This window comes from Mustela erminea, chromosome 19 (assembly GCF_009829155.1).
Source record: "Mustela erminea isolate mMusErm1 chromosome 19, mMusErm1.Pri, whole genome shotgun sequence".
Taxonomy (NCBI): Eukaryota; Metazoa; Chordata; class Mammalia; order Carnivora; family Mustelidae; genus Mustela; species Mustela erminea.
In genome coordinates this window covers 49,074,428-49,090,950 of record NC_045632.1, presented here as the reverse complement: position 1 = coordinate 49,090,950, position 16,523 = coordinate 49,074,428, and the positions used below count along the sequence as shown (strand labels likewise).

General features: G+C 57.3%; 1 protein-coding gene across 1 annotated transcript; it reads right to left on the bottom strand.

Moving 5' to 3' along the window:
- Positions 1-2,431: 2,431 nt before the first annotated feature.
- Positions 2,432-5,664, bottom strand: LOC116579853 (chymotrypsinogen 2). Its single transcript, XM_032325736.1, has 7 exons — positions 5,554-5,664; positions 4,529-4,632; positions 4,333-4,412; positions 3,930-4,008; positions 3,442-3,622; positions 3,223-3,356; positions 2,432-2,669 (listed from the first exon to the last, which is right to left on the bottom strand). The coding sequence occupies exons 1-7, from the start codon at positions 5,603-5,605 to the stop codon at positions 2,508-2,510; spliced, it is 792 nt and encodes a 263-aa protein (XP_032181627.1). The 5' UTR covers positions 5,606-5,664; the 3' UTR covers positions 2,432-2,507.
- Between the last annotated feature and the right edge of the window lie 10,859 nt (positions 5,665-16,523).

Sequence of the window (16,523 nt, the reverse complement as noted above, 5' to 3'; positions counted from 1 at the left end):
CACAGCAGGGGGTGTCGAAAGCTTCAGGCCTGGTGGCTCTCTATGTTCCTGGAAATGTGGCTCCCTCAAATGTGGCTCCCTCGGCTCTGCCCTAGTGACGGGTCCCTCTGGAAGCCTGCCCCGCCCGTGGCCACTGTCCCCACAGGTCAGAGCCCCTGCTTCTGCCCCGGGAAGCGTTTGGAACAAACTCCATGCCCAGCACACACAGACCAAGACAAAGCCTCCAGGCCGCTGGATCAGGAGCAGTGACCCTGTGCCGCTCGCTCTGGCAGGCCTCTCCCGGGGTGATGCAGGCCTGGGGAGCACAGTGCCCAGAAGCCTCGGGAGGAGACCCCTCTGGCCACCCCTAGCTCTCCTGACAAACCGGCTCAGGGCTGAAGCCCAGACCACCTTCCAGAACCACAGCGCTCTCCTTGCCCTGCCTGGACAATGGGACTCACCACGTCATATTTCTGTCATTTTGGTGTGTGACTCTGTCACTAGGCTTCGGGGCTTATGAGGACAGGGGCGCCATGTGCTACGTGCACAGGAGCCCCCAGCCCAGCGTCTACACCAGGATCTGCCGAGAGGTCACTGGGCCCCTACCTGTGGCAAGCGTATCACCATCCTATTACCCGCCCCTTCCTTTTCTCAGTGTTCTGGGATCATCAACGTTGTTTCTGTTGTTTCCCTGTGGATCATTTAATGGCGTGGAACCAGTGCCCGATTTTACGGTACATGGAGCTGTCTACAGTGACTAGTTCCTTACGCTGTGAGTTACCGAAGAAAGAGACCGAGTTGAGCCCTGGGCTAGGGGCATGATGGCCTGTCAATGTGTTTGCTCACCTAGAACCTGCTTGTGGCCTCCGTGAAGGCAATGTCCTCACCCCACACACCCCCTCAGCTACTCTCAGGAGCTTCCTGGCTGGGCTGGTTTGAAGGGGACCCCCTTGATGACCTGGACCACCTGTACAGCACTTCTAGATAATATTGCGCTGAAAATACTTTTTTTTCCCCAAGATTTTATTTTATTTATTTATTTGACAGACAGATATCCCAAGTAGGCAGACAGGCAGGCAGAGAGAGGTGGGGAAGCAGGCTCTGCGATGAACAGAGACCCCGATGTGGGGCTTGATCCCAGGACTCTGGGATCATGACCTGAGCCAAAGGCAGACTCTTAATTGAATGAACCACCCAGAGGTCCACTCCCTCCAACTTTCTAAGTTCTTATCTATTTATTAGAGAGAGACAGAACAAAGCAAGGGGAGCAGCAGGCAGAGGGGAGAGGGACAAGCAGACCCTCTGCTGAGCAGGGAGCCCCACAGGAGACTGGTTTCCATCTGACCCCAGCCAGTGGCAGTCGCCCAACCGAGTGAGCCCCTCAGGCACCCCTAGGCTGGAGGGACACAGCAGGCTCGGAGGGGTCAGGGCCTCCATCTGCTCCAAACCGGGCTGGGATATCCTGCTTGAGTCCCGGTGCTCTCGCGGCCCCCAAGTCTGCGGTCGCAGCGGAGTGTTACTCCCCCCGGAACAGCACAAACCCCGGAGGCTGCCGGAGTCAGGACGGAAGGGACAGGGCCAACGGGACCGGCGTGGGAGACCTTCCGGAGGCCCAACGCCAGTGGCTCGGGGACGGATGTGGATGCTGGGGGAGCCCGGACGACCCCCCCTTTCTGAGCCAACGGAGGAGGCCAACATGAGGCAGGTCCGGCATGACCCGTGGAGTCTGAGGGGCCCGAGGGACCTCTAGGCAGAGCAGGAGTGGGGAGCCCAGGAGAGGCGCCCAGCGAGGCTGAGAGGGGAGCCCGCGGGGCCGGCGGGGGGGCAGGCGGGGCAGGTGAGGAGAGGTGCTAGGACTTGGCCCTGCAGGTCCCAGCTTCTGGGGGTGTGGGTGTTGGGGGCGGGAGAGGCCTGGTGTGGGGCTGCCTCGCCCCCCGCACTTTGCGCTTACCGGAGCTGCCGCCAAAGAGGAGAAAGCCAAGGACAGCCCAGAGAAAGGTCATGGCGTGTGACTCAGGAGGTTGAATAGGGTCAGCCTGAAGGACCCTCATTATATTCCCCGGCCCACCAATCGCAGCCTGCCTCGCCATCCCCTTCCTTATCACGAGGCCCTGGGCTGAGAAGCACCTGGTTCCTGGGCAGGCCTGGGCGGCTGCTCCTGGGAAGGGTCCTTGGAACCACAGGTGTGTGCGGCCGGCAGCTGGCCCATCCCCCAGCTGCCCACTCCCCGGGGCGGGGCCCTGAGCGCCCTGAGCGTGGCTTGGAGGGCCAGGCCCCTGCTGCTTCCCGGGGTGGAAGCGTGGAGCCAGGCATGGGGGCCGTGGTCCCGTGTCAGCTCTTGGGAGCAAGACCAAAGGCAGGCCCTCCAGGTACCTCCCGCCATTCGTCCCAGTGAAGACCCAGGTTCACGAGCAGAATGAGGTCTCAGGGGGCCCCAACACAGAAGAGCACATCATCAATGTGTCTTTTATTGATTTATTGAAGCTTCATGGGAGCAGGTCCGCAGGGATAGCAGGGTGAGGCTGGACTCAGTTGGCTTCCAGAATCTGCCGTACCCAGGGCATGAGCTCAGTAACGCGGGCGTACACGCCAGGACTGGAGGTGGAACAGGTACCGCTGCCCCAGGACACGATGCCCACTAGGGTCCAGGCTCCATCCTTCTGGCAGACCAGGGGACCCCCAGAGTCGCCCTACAGGGAGAGAGAAGAGGGGCTTGGATCCGCAGCCCCGGCCGCCAGGCCAAGGGCCCCCGGGACGTTGTTCCAGAGCCCTGACAAGGGCCTGGCAGCCCACGGACACATGGCACATGCCTATTGGAGGGATTATGAAGGATTACGAAAGAAGCTACAGCAGCTCCTTGCGTGGTTTGTGTCCCTGAACGTCTGGGCCATCGCCTGGGACCCTGTGATAGACGCCTAATAAAGTGGTTTGGTTGACAGGGAGGAAGCACGGGTGGTGAGGGCAGGCCATGGAGCCCAACCCCGTCTGGAGACCTCTGGGCGCCATGGGCCACTACCCAGGCTGTACCCGGCACTGCTCCCGGGGCGGGGGCGTTCTTCCAGGAGAACTGAGCGTTTTTACAACAGCTCAAGCAGGAATTCCAGGGAGAGAGTGTCGGGCCGTCTAAAGAGGCCTGCGTGTGGCTTCTACCTCCTCTCTCTGGCCAAGCCCCTGACCTGGGCTTTTGCTGGAACCCACGCCGGGCTGGGAGGGAAGGGGCCGGGGACAGTCCAGAGACCGTACCATGCAGGAGGACACGCCACTGGCCCCGGCGCAGACCATGAGGTTGGTGATCTTGTTGCCCCAGAACTTCTTGCACTCGGTGTTGGACAGGAGGGGCAGGGTCGCCTGCTGAAGCCTGTCAGGGGTGTTGGCATCTGGAAAGATAGGGGTGGCGGTCAGTGACCGCCGCCCGACCCCCCAGCCCCCCATCTCCCACCCACCCGGCTGGAGGGCGCTCACTGGTGTGTTTGGTCAGGCCCCAGCCAGTGGTGGCGCACAGGGTCCCCGCAGGGAAGTCGTCGTTCTCATTGGGCAGGCACACAGGGGACACGGTCTGGGAGAAGCGGGCAGGCGTGGCCAGCTTCAGCAGGGTGATGTCGTTGTTGACGGTGAATATGTTGAACTTGGGGTTCTTGAAGACCTGCGGGGGCAGGGGCGGGGGGGCTGTAGTTGGGGTCCGGGAAGAGGCTGGCACAGGGCTGAACCAGGGCGCTGGGCCACCCCAGATCACCCCCGTGCTTCTGTCTTCAACATGGCAACCCCTCCTGCGGCCCCAGGAGCCTGGCCCAGGCCCAGGACACCCTGCTTTCTGCTTTGCCCTGTCACAACGGGATCCCGCGGAGGTTGGGAGCAGCTGGGGGTGTTCACGCATTAGCCTGGGCACCACACTCCCCAGGGCCTGCCCCCTGCTCACCCCAGGGTCACACTTGGACTCCAGGCCACCATACCTTGGCAATCTTCAGCACTTGGATGTCCTCAGCATCAGAGCCCTGGTCAAACTCCCCAGCCACGACCAGGTGGGAGGTTCTGGAGAGGGCCCGAGAGAGAAGGGGGTCCTCGTGTGAGGAAGGGGGCACACACAGCAGGTGCAGGCTGCGTGTGTTAGCGTGTGTACCTGTGTGCATGTGCTCTGTGTTGTTGACCAGAGATAGGACCTCAAAATATTAGCAACTGCCCCTGGAACAGCTGCCCCTACAGCCCGCTGGGTGTTTCCTTCCCGGGAACCCTTGGGAGACCGGCACGAGTCGGGTTTTCTACATGTTCCCAAACAAGGAAACCGAGGCCAAGGAGTTAAAGGTCCAGAGAGTCTCCCCCCGACCAAGGGGTTTCCTGGGGACGCTGGGTCCTCACCTGACCCCGCAGTGGGCGGCAGTGACCACCCAGTCCTCGCTGATGAGGGAGCCCCCGCAGAAGTGGAAGCCAGTGCTGTCCTGGAGGAAGACGGGGAGGAGTGTGTGTTGGCTGGACACCAGCAGCCCCTGGGCTGACCCCAGGTGGGCCAATACCCCAGTGTGTCCCCCACTCAGGGGTAGAACTCCTTCCTTACCTGCAGGGACACCTGCCAGGGCCAGGAGCCCGGGACAGCGTCCTCTCCATTGACGATCCGGGACAAGCCACTCAGCACGGGGTGGATGGCAGGAACCCCGCAGCCTGGGGGTGGGAGCGTGGGGTAAGGGATGGTGGCCCGGGCTCCCCACTCTCCCAGGAACCCCCAGGGACAGCTCAGTCGGACGTGTGCTTCAGCCCAGACAAGCCCAGCAGGTTGGCTGCAAGGTGGTGGCTGGGCCCAAGCATGGGCTGGAGGCAGGGGTCTGGGGGTGTGGGCCCAGCCCCACCGCTGCCTAGCCTTACTCCTCTGAGCATCTTTCCCTCTACAGAGAGGGGGTCATATAGCTGCTACCCTCACAGAGCTGGGAGACGGATGCAGGAAGACGGGGTGCCTGGGTTGGACATCCGACTCTGGATTTCAGCTCAGGTCTTGATCTCGGGGTCCTGAGGTCGGGCCCCCTGTCTGGCTGTATGCTCAGAGTAGTCTGCCTCAATCTCTCTCTCTCTCCTTCTGCCCCTCCACTCACTCAAATTCTCTTCAAATAAATAAATAAATCCTTAAAAAAGAAAGAAAGAAGGAAGGAAGGAAAGCTGCAAGAAGTCTCAGCAGGCAAAGCAGGAACTTGCTCTGTTCCTGGCACAGATTAAGGGCTCCACGAACTTAAGCTTGAAAGTGCTGGGTTCGAGGGTCTCAAAGGGCTGGTGGAGTCCAAGCTGCACCTGCCCGCCAGCTCGGCCTCTGAGCCTGACTGGGAGCCACTAGCTGTTCAGAAGAATTTTCACTCCCTCTGGACTTGGCCTCCCTATCCTCCTGGGGGCCATCCTGGCCATCCAGGCCGACTGGTCCCATCCTGGTCCCATTGTGGTGATGGGGCTGGTGAGGCCCAGAGGGGGAGAGAGATGGGCTCACGCTCAAAGCACCGCGTTCAGCTGAACAGGGAGCAGGGTCCCTGTTGCCCTTTCTGGCCCCAGGGTTGTAGGTTAGCAGAGACCTCCCTCCCGGCCTCTTGGCCCCGAACTCACCGAAGGCTGTGCTCAGGAGGGCGCAGCAGGAGAGAAGCCAGAGGAAGGCCATGGTGCTGTGGTCAGAGAGCTGTAGGGTGCCTGCCTGCGGAGCTCCCTGTTATATCCCTGTGCACCAAGCTGTTATCTGCAAACCTTGAGGTGGCAGTCCCTTTCCTGGGCATGTGCCCGCAGAGGTAGAATGTGCCAGAGCAGGTCTGGCATCGGGGTGTGTGATGGCAGCAGCTGTGGCCCATGGTCCTGCTTGGGTCTGGGTCAAGGGCAAAGGTGGTTCCAAACAAGGTAGCCACGGAGAAGAGCTCAGAGAACTTGGGCTTCCTCTTCCACGAAGGGACGTCGGGACAGCAGCCAGGCGTGGGCAGGGTTGGAGCCCCAGCCTACTCTCTCATGGGCTGGAGAACCTTGGACAAGTAACTGAGCTGGTGTGTTCGTTATCCTAAAGCCCTGGGCAGTGTGGTCAAGGAGGGAGGAGGAGTAGGGACCAAGGTGCAGCCGGCCAGGGCTGAGAATGTTCCTTCGGCCTTCCTTCGGTCAGGAAGGCTCTGTGAGGGTCTGTTCAGTGTCTGGGGTGGTCACTTGGGCTATGTGCAGCGTGGCTCAGCGGGGCAGGCCACCCACTGCCTGTTCACAGCAGGCCGGGTCTCTTCACCCAGATGCCACGGACCCCTGGGATCGAGCATGGCGCCTCCTGGGGTTATGCTCTCAGTGAGAGCTGGTGGAGGCTGCGCCAGACAGGAGGAAATGGAGTGGGGGCCGGCAGGCAAGGAGGACTGCTTCTGGTGTGGGTGACAGGGTGGACAGTGGGGCCCTTGCTCAGCACTTAAGAATCCAGGGAAGGAGAAATTTGAGGGTGAGCGTGCGAGTGTGAGGTACAGCGTGAGTCCCGCAAAACACAAGGAAAATGATAACTCATGGCTGCTTTTCATTTCCGTCGCACTGATTCTGGCTCCGCAGAGTACAGCTGTGCAGTCTTGGGCAGGTTATGTGACCTCTCTGGTTTTGTTTCTTTTTTTTTTTTTTAAGATTTTATTTATTTTTCAGAGACAGAGGGAGAGAGAGCGAGCGAGCACAGGCAGACAGAGAGGCAGGCAGAGGCAGAGGGAGAAGCAGGCTCTCTGCCGAGCAAGGGGCCTGATGTGGGACTCCATCCCAGGACCCTGGGATCATGACCTGAGCCGAAGGCAGCTGCGTAACCAACTGAGCCACCCAGGCGTCCCTCTGGTTTTGTTTCTAAGTAGTAAAATGGGGATGCTTGTCCCCATTATGAAGGACCGCGCTAGGACCCGGCCTAACGCACGGTCCATGTTGGTTGGTCCTCTGTACTCCTTGGAATTCCGATCGGTGCCCTTGCTGCATTCTAGAAGACTGTCTAATGACAGCGAGGGGTGGCCACACTAACAGGTGGGAAAGCCGGGCACAAAGCAGGGGGCGGAGGGTGGCCCCCTCCGTGAGACCCTGCTATCCATGCAAGCCCGTTCCTCCTTTCCAGCCTGGTTTACCAGGCCCAGAGCGGGCTGGGACAAAAGAAAAGAAACACAGATTTTTCCTGCTTTTAGGAAGCATGTATGGGGAAAGGAGTGAGAGAATTTACTGAAAAGAGGGGGGAAAAAGTAAAATGTACATTCCTACCAGCTAAGGAGTTATCATGGTTAATACTTGGGCCTCACCCAGAGGGGACATTCTGTAAGTTATAGGAGCAGGTGGAGTGCGCTTCGGGGACTGTGCGCAAGCCCAGGCAATGACAAGAGCGACTTGCCACGCTCTGGAGGCCGAGGCAGGAGGCCCGGGGCGCGGGGTGGGGGACCGAGTCGGGCTGTATTGAAGGCGCAGTTGGGAGCGGCTGACCGGGACGCTGCAACAGATGGGTGTGTCATTCCACCTGTCCGAAAGCCAGGAGGCCTGGGTCGGAGGCCTTGCAGGACGCTAGGTGGGAGGGGCGCCGCGGATGGGGGTGGGGCCGCGGCCTTGTAGCGCCGAGACCCCGCCCACCGCGCCCACCCTGCGCCCCTCGCGCGCGGGCGGGGGAGGTCTGGGAACGCGCGCAGCTGCAGGCGGCGGCGGGGTGGGCGGGCCGCACGTGCACGCAGTCCCGCGGGGGCGGGGCCCGAGGCCCTCAGGCCGGCGGCGTCGCGACCCCGGAGCCCGAGGAAGGACCCCTTGGCTCGCGCCCTTCCGCTCCTTTTTCGACGCGGGGCTCCTCCGCCCTCGCGCGTTTAGGGCTGGGACAAGCAGCGAAGGCGTCAGGGTCCCAGGGTGAGCCTCCGGGTGTCCCGACCCGGCTGTTCTGCCAACAAAGCTGACAGTATCGAGTATTTCCCTGGTTTCCACTTTTCGCTATTTCTAACTTCCCTCCCTCGGTTTGGAACCCTGCGTCCTGGGCTCCTGGAGCGCACCCGTCCTACTCCTGCACACCCCAAGGGAGAAGGTATGGCCCTGGTGGCGGGTGGCGTGCCATCTCGGAATGGCTTAACTCCGCGCGGGTCACCTCGCTGCAGGGGCGCAGCAGCTGGTGTGTTTGGCGGGCGGTGCTGAAGAAATTCCTGGAAAAGGGGGCGGGTGGCTCAGGATGACCCGCTCCGAGTGCGCCCTGGGAACAAACAGCGTGGGAAGGCTCTTTCCAGGGACGCCTGTGCTTTGCTGGGGACAGCCGGCCCTGAGCCAATCCCTGCCGGGCTGCCTCCTAGAATCTGGCTTCTGGTGGGGGTTGTGCGGGGCGGGTGGGGGGTGTCCAGGGGCCGCGTGGCGCGGAGGGAGTGCGTCCTTCCGCCGCTGACAGGGCTAAGACTGGGGTATGGCTCGAGGCTGAAACTCAAATGTCAGTTTCCTTAGGTGAAGGGGCCCCTCTTCTTGAAGCCCTGCCTCTCAGGAGGTCAAATCCCAGACTCTTCTTTGTATTAAAAATAACGTATATTGAGGTATAATTTACATGTGATGAGATGCACAGGTCTTAAGTGAACAGAGGGACAAATAGATGCACACACACACCCACACACACACACCCCATATTGTAACAAACACCACAACCAGGATATAAGATAATGCCATCATACCAGAAAGTTCCCTTCTGCCTCTTTCCAGCAATCCCTTCTCTGAGGTAACCATTAACCACTGTTCGATTTCTTTCACCGCAGATTAGTTTTGCCTGTTCTAGAAATTGATATACACGGAATGGGACTATATGTTGTCTTTGTATGTGGATTCTTTCACTCAGCCCAATGGTTTTGTGATTCACTTGTGTTCCTAGCTGGAAATGCAGGCGACATCCAATGCACCCGACGGGGTTGGTGGGGGGGGGTGGGGAGGCCTGGGGGAGGCCTCTCATGGGAGCTTGGCCTTTTTGAAAGATGGTGAAGACTGCCCCATGGGGAAGGGGTGGGTCTTGCTATCCATAGCAGGTGGTCTGTCCCCATCACTGGCCTCAGGCACAAACTCCAAGGCAGGCAAGGGCAGGGGAAAGCTTTGTCCTGGAGAAAGGGTGTGGTGGTTGCTGCAGACTTGGGGGGTGGAAGGTTGGGGGCGTGGAGGTGGCAGAGCTCTGTTCTCTGTGGTCTGGTTCTCATCTGTTTGTATCTTCAGTGTCTCACCTTCTCCTTAAGTGGAAGGGTGAAAGGTGTGGGTACAGGGAAATGGAAAGGACCAACTCGTGCCATGGGCACGTGTAGGGTGCGGATGGGTGGGGTAGGTTCTGCAGAGAACTGGCTCTCTCAGAAGGCGGCCGCCCCAGGTGGGCACAGAGCATTTGTGCAGACGGAGGCTGGCTCCCTCGGAAAGGGGCGGGGAGCACCTGTATTGGCATGGGGGGCTTCATGGAGATTTGGGGGTTCAGAGTTCTCCAGCCTTGCTCTGTCTGCCTAAAGTACCCCACTCCTTTCCCACCAGCTCCTTACCTGGTGGGGCTGAGTGTCTGTCAGGCTCTGTAAGCCTCCAAGCCCAAAGTCAGGCTCTAGGCTTGTTCGTGTTGGTATGGTGTAAATCACGGGCCATACAATTTACCCATTTCAAGCAGATGAAGCAATGGTTTTGGGTTTATTGCATCAGTTTTTAAAAATTGTGGTAAAATATATATAACATGAAATGTCCCACTTTCAGCATTAAAAAATTTTTTAAAAATTAACTTATAATGTATTATTTGCCCCAGAGGTACAGGTCTGTGATTCATCAGTCTTACACAATTCCCAGCACTCGCCATAGTACATACCCTCCCCATGTCCATCCATTTTCACCGTTTTTAAGTGTACAATTCAGTGGCAGTAATTACATTCCCAATTTGCACAACCATGCTCCCTGTTCCCAAAACATTCTCATCACTTCAAGTGCGTCCCCTGCAGGATAACGCCAATTTTCCTCTCCCCCAGCCCTGGTAACCTCAATTTAATGTACGTCTCTATGGATTTGTCCATTATGGATGTCTCACGGAACTGGAATCGTGAAGTACATGGGCCACTGGGACCGGGTTGTGTCTTTGAGTGTGATGTTTTCAAGGTTGACCCGTGTTGTAGGATATAGCTGTACTCTGTTCTTTTTCATGACTGAGTAATATTCCATTGTGTGGCTGTGCCCAGTTCATTTATCCATTTGTCCCCTGATGGGCATTTTGGTTGTTTCCAGCTTTTGGCTGTTGTGAATATTGGCATACAAGTATCTGTTTGAATCCCTTTTCTTGTTTTTGAAGGGAATATGTATACCTAGGAGGGAAATTGCTGGGTCATATGATAATTCAATGTTTAGCTCTTTGAGGAGCCATCATACCGTTTTCCACAGAGACTACCCGATTTTTCCATCCCCTCCAGCAGTGTGCAAGGATTCCAGTTTCTCCACATCCTTGCCAAAACCTCTTGTTTTCCCTTCTAGAAAATCATCACCATTGTGGTAGGTGTGAAGCAGCATCTCACTTTCTGTGTTTTTTCTTAATTTTCAAATTGTGGTAATTTGAGATCTGAACTATGTCTGAACTCCATTAGTGGTATTAAGTGCTTTCCCACTGGTGTATGCCCCACCACGTCCAGAACTCTCTTCATCTTGCTACAGTGGAGCTCTGCATCTGCTAAACTCTAACCTTTTGTTGTCTCCCCCGCCAGCCCCAGGCAGCCATCATTCTGCTTTCCGTCCGATGACTTATAAATGGGATCATACCGAGTTTGCCTTTTCGTGACTAGCTTCTTTCACTGAGCCTGACACCCTACAGTTTGGTCCATGCTGTAGCCTGTGTTGGGATTTCCTTCCTTTTTTCTTTTTTAAAGATTTTATTTATTTATTTGACACAGAGAGAGAGATCACAGTAGGCATAGAGGCAGGCAGAGCGAGAAGGGGAAGCAGGTTCCCCGCTGAGCAGAGAGCCCGATGCAGGGCTTGATCCCAGGACCCTGAGACCATGACCTGAGCTGAAGGCAAAGGCTTAACCCACTGAGCCACCCAGGTGCCCCAGGATTTCCTTCCTTTTTAAGGCCGAATGATATTCCCTTCTCTACATAGAGCACCTTGTGTTTCTGTGTTCATCTGTGGTTAGGCGTGTGTTACTCCCATGTCTTAGATACCATGGATAATGTTGGTACAAACATGGGTGTACAAATATCTGCTTTGAATTCTTCTGGGTGTATGCGCCAAGGTGGAATTGCGAGATCCTGGGGTAAGCATGTTCTTTTCTGAGGAACCGACAGTGTGCGAGGGATCCCATTTCTCCACATCCTTTCTCATTCTTACTTCCTGGGTTTTTGCTTGTTTGTTTGCTTGTTTTGTTTGTTTGGTTTGGGCTTCTGTTTGCCATCCTGTATGGATATGAGCTGTATCTCACTGTGGTTTTGATGCACATCTCCCTGATGATTTGTGGTTTTCATCAGCTTCTTGTGTCCTCCTGCACCACTGGTCCAACTCCCCGGGGTTTGTGATCACTGCTGACCCTGGAGGGACTCGGTGCCACAGCCACCTGCCTCGGAGGGCCTGTTTCCGCCTGCCCTTCGGCCTCTGCCGATGCTAATTGGCGATGCCACAGCCTCACCCCGTGGGCCAGCGGGGTCTCCTCTTCTCTGACAAAGAGGTTACCCATGGACTTCTCCAGTCTGTGAGCAGCACCTTCCCAGAACCCCATGTTCAGTGGGCCAGGGGACACAAGCACTACATCAGTCACGGTCTTGCCGGAAAACGGTGGCACCCTCAAAATTGGGTTATTTTTTAATTTGTTATTTTTTAGATTTTATTTATTTATCTGACAGAAGGGATCACAGGTCGGCAGAGAGGCAGGTGGAGAGAGAGCGGGAAGCAGGCTCCTTGATGAGCAGAGAGCCCGATGTGGGCTGGGATCGGCACCCAGTACCCTGGGATCATAACCTGAGCATAACCGATGGCAGAGGCTTTTAACCCACTGAGCCACCCAGGTGCCCCTCAACATTGGGGTATTGAGTTGAATTTAAATGAAGGGAACTTTGCAAAGGTGTGGGCAGCGTTTAGGAAAAACACACAAGGCTAGTGAGGTGCCCAGGGCTCTAGTCCCGGGAGCTTCTCACAGAGCTTGCGGGGGGTAGGTTCTCCTGGGAGGTTGGGGGACGGGGTGTCACAGTTCCTAGTCAGCGTCTCAGGATGGCGGCCCCTGGGCCAAGTGGCACACGCACATGAGACCCCCCGGGCGCAGCGGGGTGGGGCTGGCTTCGCCACAGCCCTTTCGGGGGCAACGGGACCCAGGGACACTAGTCAGAGCCTCCCCTCCGGGCTGAGAGCTGGGGCCAGCTGACCCTCTGCGGCAGCCCGCTGTGTGGAGGAGAAGGGGGAAGGGCTCAGGCAGGCACCCAGGAGGCCTCGCTGCTGCTGCTGCCACCGGGAGGGCTCAGCTCATGGCCTGGTTGACAGTCAAAGTAGGAAATGTGGCAGCAGATGGGAGTAGCCGTGACCTCGGGGCTCTGAGCCTCCCCCGCGCTCGCCTCTGCAACTGGGGGAGCTGTCCCTGCCTTTCCAGAAGATTCCTCTTACACTCCACTGGGCCAGGAGTTTACTTGTGCAACAGACCCAAAGAGCCAGAGACTTCCAGCTCTTTCTGCTCTGGAAAAGTCCCTGAGGCAAGGAAAATACAGTTGGCTGGGCTACCTGCTTGGAATGAGCGAAGGAAAAAAAGAAAAAAACCCGCAGCAAATGTAAATGACCCTGACGTGGGCGCCTGGGTGGCTCAGTGGGTTGAGCCGCTGCCTTCGGCTCGGGTCATGATCTCAGAGTCCTGGGATCGAGTCCCGCATCGGGCTCTCTGCTCAGCGGAGAGCCTGCTTCCCTCTCTCTCTCTCTGCCTGCCTCTCCATCTACTTGTGATCTCTGTCAAATAAATAAATAAAATCTTTAAAAAAAATAAAAAAAATAAATGACCCTGACGTGGACCCTAACTTTGGACTCCGCACACTCGCAGCCAAGGTGGACACTCGGCTGGGAAGCCCCCCCCAGGGCGGGGGAGGGGCACACAGCAGGGGGTGTCGAAAGCTTCAGGCCTGGTGGCTCTCTATGTTCCTGGAAATGTGGCTCCCTCAAATGTGGCTCCCTCGGCTCTGCCCTAGAGACGGGGTCCCTCTGGAAGCCTGCCCCGCCCTTGGCCACTGTCCCCACAGGTCACAGCCCCTGCTTCTGCCCCGGGAAGCGTTTGGAACAAACTCCATGCCCAGCACACACAGACCAAGACAAAGCCTCCAGGCCGCTGGATCAGGAGCAGTGACCCTGTGCCGCTCGCTCTGGCAGGCCTCTCCCGGGGTGAAGCAGGCCTGGGGAGCACAGTGCCCAGAAGCCTCGGGAGGAGACCCCTCTGGCCACCCCTAGCTCTCCTGACAAACCGGCTCAGGGCTGAAGCCCAGACCACCTTCCAGAACCACAGCGCTCTCCTTGCCCTGCCTGGACAATGGGACTCACCACGTCATATTTCTGTCATTTTGGTGTGTGACTCTGTCACTAGGCTTCGGGGCTTATGAGGACAGGGGCGCCATGTGCTACGTGCACAGGAGCCCCCAGCCCAGCGTCTACACCAGGATCTGCCGAGAGGTCACTGGGCCCCTACCTGTGGCAAGCGTATCACCATCCTATTACCCGCCCCTTCCTTTTCTCAGTGTTCTGGGATCATCAACGTTGTTTCTGTTGTTTCCCTGTGGATCATTTAATGGCGTGGAACCAGTGCCCCATTTTACAGGACATGGAGCTGTCTACAGTGACTAGTTCCTTACGCTGTGAGTTACCGAAGAAAGAGCCGAGTTGAGCCCTGGGGTAGGGGCACTCTCTGTCATTGTGTTTGCTCATCTAGAACCTGCTTGTGGTCTCTGTGAGCACAATGTCCTCACCCCCACACACCCCCTCAGCCACGCTCAGGAGCTACCTGGCTGGGCTGGTTTGAAAGGGACCCCCTCGATGACCTGGACCACCTGTACCACATTTCTAGATGACATTGTGCTGAAAATACTATTTCCCCCCCTAAGATTTTATTTTATTTATTTATTTGACAGACAGATATCACAAGTAGGCGGATAGGCAGGCAGAGAGAGAGGGGGAAGCAGGCTCCCCGCTGAGCAGAGAGCCTGATGTGGAGCTCAACCCCAGGACCCTGGGATCATGACCTGAGCCGAAGGCAGAGGCTTAACCTTCTGAGCCACCCAGGTGCCCCTCACTGAAAATACTCTTTGCTGAGCACCTGCTGCCTATGTTCAGTATACTGGAGACCTCCTGGTGACCACAGCCAGGGTTCTTCGAGCCCCGTGGTGGGATTTCCTATGGTTAGGAGCTGGGGTTGCTCCCCGTTGCCCTGGCCATGGCTGGTCCCCGCATCTGACACTGGCTAAAGGCTGCACAGAGCTGGGCTCTGTGGGACCCGAGCTCCTGGCTGGGGTGCCGGCACCGCCCACTCAGCCTTCGGGATGCCAGGTGTTGCCAAGTCTTAGGGGTGAAAATGCATCAGACCAGCAGCCCTTTTCCCAGCGGCTGGGACATCCCACGCTGAGTCCAGCTCAGCTGTGCCAGGGGCTTGACCCCACTTATCGCTCAAGGTCCTTTGATAACAGGGAGGATGGATCTTGGGCTCCTCTGGCTGGGCAGGGCTTGGGGTTGCCCAGGGGACTTAAAAGCAGGGCCCCCAGCATGGTTGTCCCGTATGATTCTGACGACGGCAACATGGCCTTTCTCTGGCTTCTCTCCTGCTTTGCCCTTGTGGGGGCTGCCTTTGGTTGTGAGTGTTGGGACCCCAGGAGTGGACCTACCAGCCCTGGAGCAGCTTGAGGAGGAGGGCCCAAGCCCTCAGTGGCTCTGCTGCCAGCGCCACAGAAGGAGCTCGAAGTGCCCTGTCCAGGGCGAGCCCTAGGACCTGGCCACAAGGATGTTTGGAGCCCCCTTCCCTGAACCTGGGGGCCTCTCCCCAGAGGCTGCCGGGAACACCGGGGTCCTTCTGCAGCTCTCTGAGCCAGGAGGGTGCCAGAGCCCAGTCTGGGCCTCTGCTGAGTCCTACAGCCCCAGGCGGGGCTCAGGCAGGGGTGCTGTGAGCAGAGCCGGGTGCGGTCGCAGGAGACTCTCTGTGCCTCTCCTCGGATTTTCATCTGTTGTGCCAGGCATATGTGAAGTCCTTTATTTTCCACTAAAAAAGAAGAGGGAATGGTAAAAAGTACAGGAAATAATATGACAACCACAAATCTATTATCAGGGTTTTGCAAGTATTACTTTCTTCTTAAAACATGAACTAGGGGCGACAGAGAGAAGGAATACAAGCAGGAAGTGTGGGAGAGGGAGAAACAGGCTTCCCGCTGAGCAGGAAGCCCAACGTGGGGCTCAATCCCAGGACACTGGGATCATGACCTGAGCCGAAGGCAGCCTGAGCCACCTAGGCGCCCCACACTACGTCAATTTTAAAGCGTGCCCGAGGCACCCGGCTTGGTGCCTGCCACCCTAGATCTCAGGGTGGAGAGTTCAAGCCCCATGCTGCGCGGAGAGCGTACTTTAAAAACAAAAGACAGGGGCACCTGGGTGGCTCAGTGGGCTAAAGCCTCTGCCTTCAGCTCAGGTCGTGATCCTAGTGTCCTGGGATCGAGCCCCGAATCTAGCTCCCTGCTCAGCAGGGAGCCTACTTCCTCCTCCTCTCTCTCTCTCTCTCTCTCTCTCTCTGCCTGCCTCTCTGCCTACTTGTGATCTCTGTCAAATAAATAAATAAACAAACAAAAAACAAAAGACAAAGTGCTTTTCCCTGCCTGTGTTATGTTATAGATTTATCCCCACTGGTGCGGATACCCGTTCACTGTAAAGTGGTCAGCTGTGTAAATTCATCCCAATTTTGTTCTAACGTCTTTGCTGTTACGGAGAAAGCGATTGGTATGCTGACGTGTTTTGGCAAGAATCTGCTGTGTTGAGTGACCGAGGGGCAACAGGGCAGGCGCTGGCCTGTGTTACCCGGGGGAGGGCTGCCTGTCCTCCGGGGCTGCAGGAGCCCAACGTTGCTTGCACAGGTGCTGAGAATTCCCCGGTCCTCACGGACGTATGGAGGACACCTGTCTTTTCTCAGCGCCTGGGACAATTCAACCCCACGTTTTCTGTGTTCGCCGTGTGTCATTCGATGGGGCAGAACCGAAGTCCTGTTTTCTTTAATAATTAATGATAATAATTAATTGATGCATGAATAATTCCTGGCTCATTCCATTAAGAGTCTGCCTTCGGCTCAGGTCATGATTCCAGGGTCCTGGGATGGAGACCTGAATCTGGCCCCCTGCTCAGCAGGAAGCCTGCTTCTTCCTCTCCCTCTGCCTGCCATTCCCCCTGCTTCTGCTTTCTCTGTCAAATAAATAAATACCTAAAAATAAAAAGATGAGCTTAAGCACTCTGTCCTTGAAGACCACCTTGCGGAGAAGCACGGAAGCACCGGCAAGCGTGGCCCCCCTCACTGCCAAGCCCCACCTCCAGGCCCGACTTCTCTCCTGACTTGAGGCCAGTGGCTGTGTGTGGCACTGTCCAGGGGGTCGGGGCGGAAGGAGAGGCCCTGA

Coding starts and splice junctions, on each gene's coding strand:
- LOC116579853 (XM_032325736.1), bottom strand. CDS start 5,605: ATGGCCTTCCTCTGGCTTCTCTCCTGCTGCGCCCTCCTGAGCACAGCC. Junction 4,009..4,332: donor GCCGCCCACTGCGGGGTCAG/GTGAGGACCCAG, acceptor GGCCCTCTCCAG/AACCTCCCACCTGGTCGTGG. Junction 3,623..3,929: donor AAGTGCTGAAGATTGCCAAG/GTATGGTGGCCT, acceptor CTGCCCCCGCAG/GTCTTCAAGAACCCCAAGTT.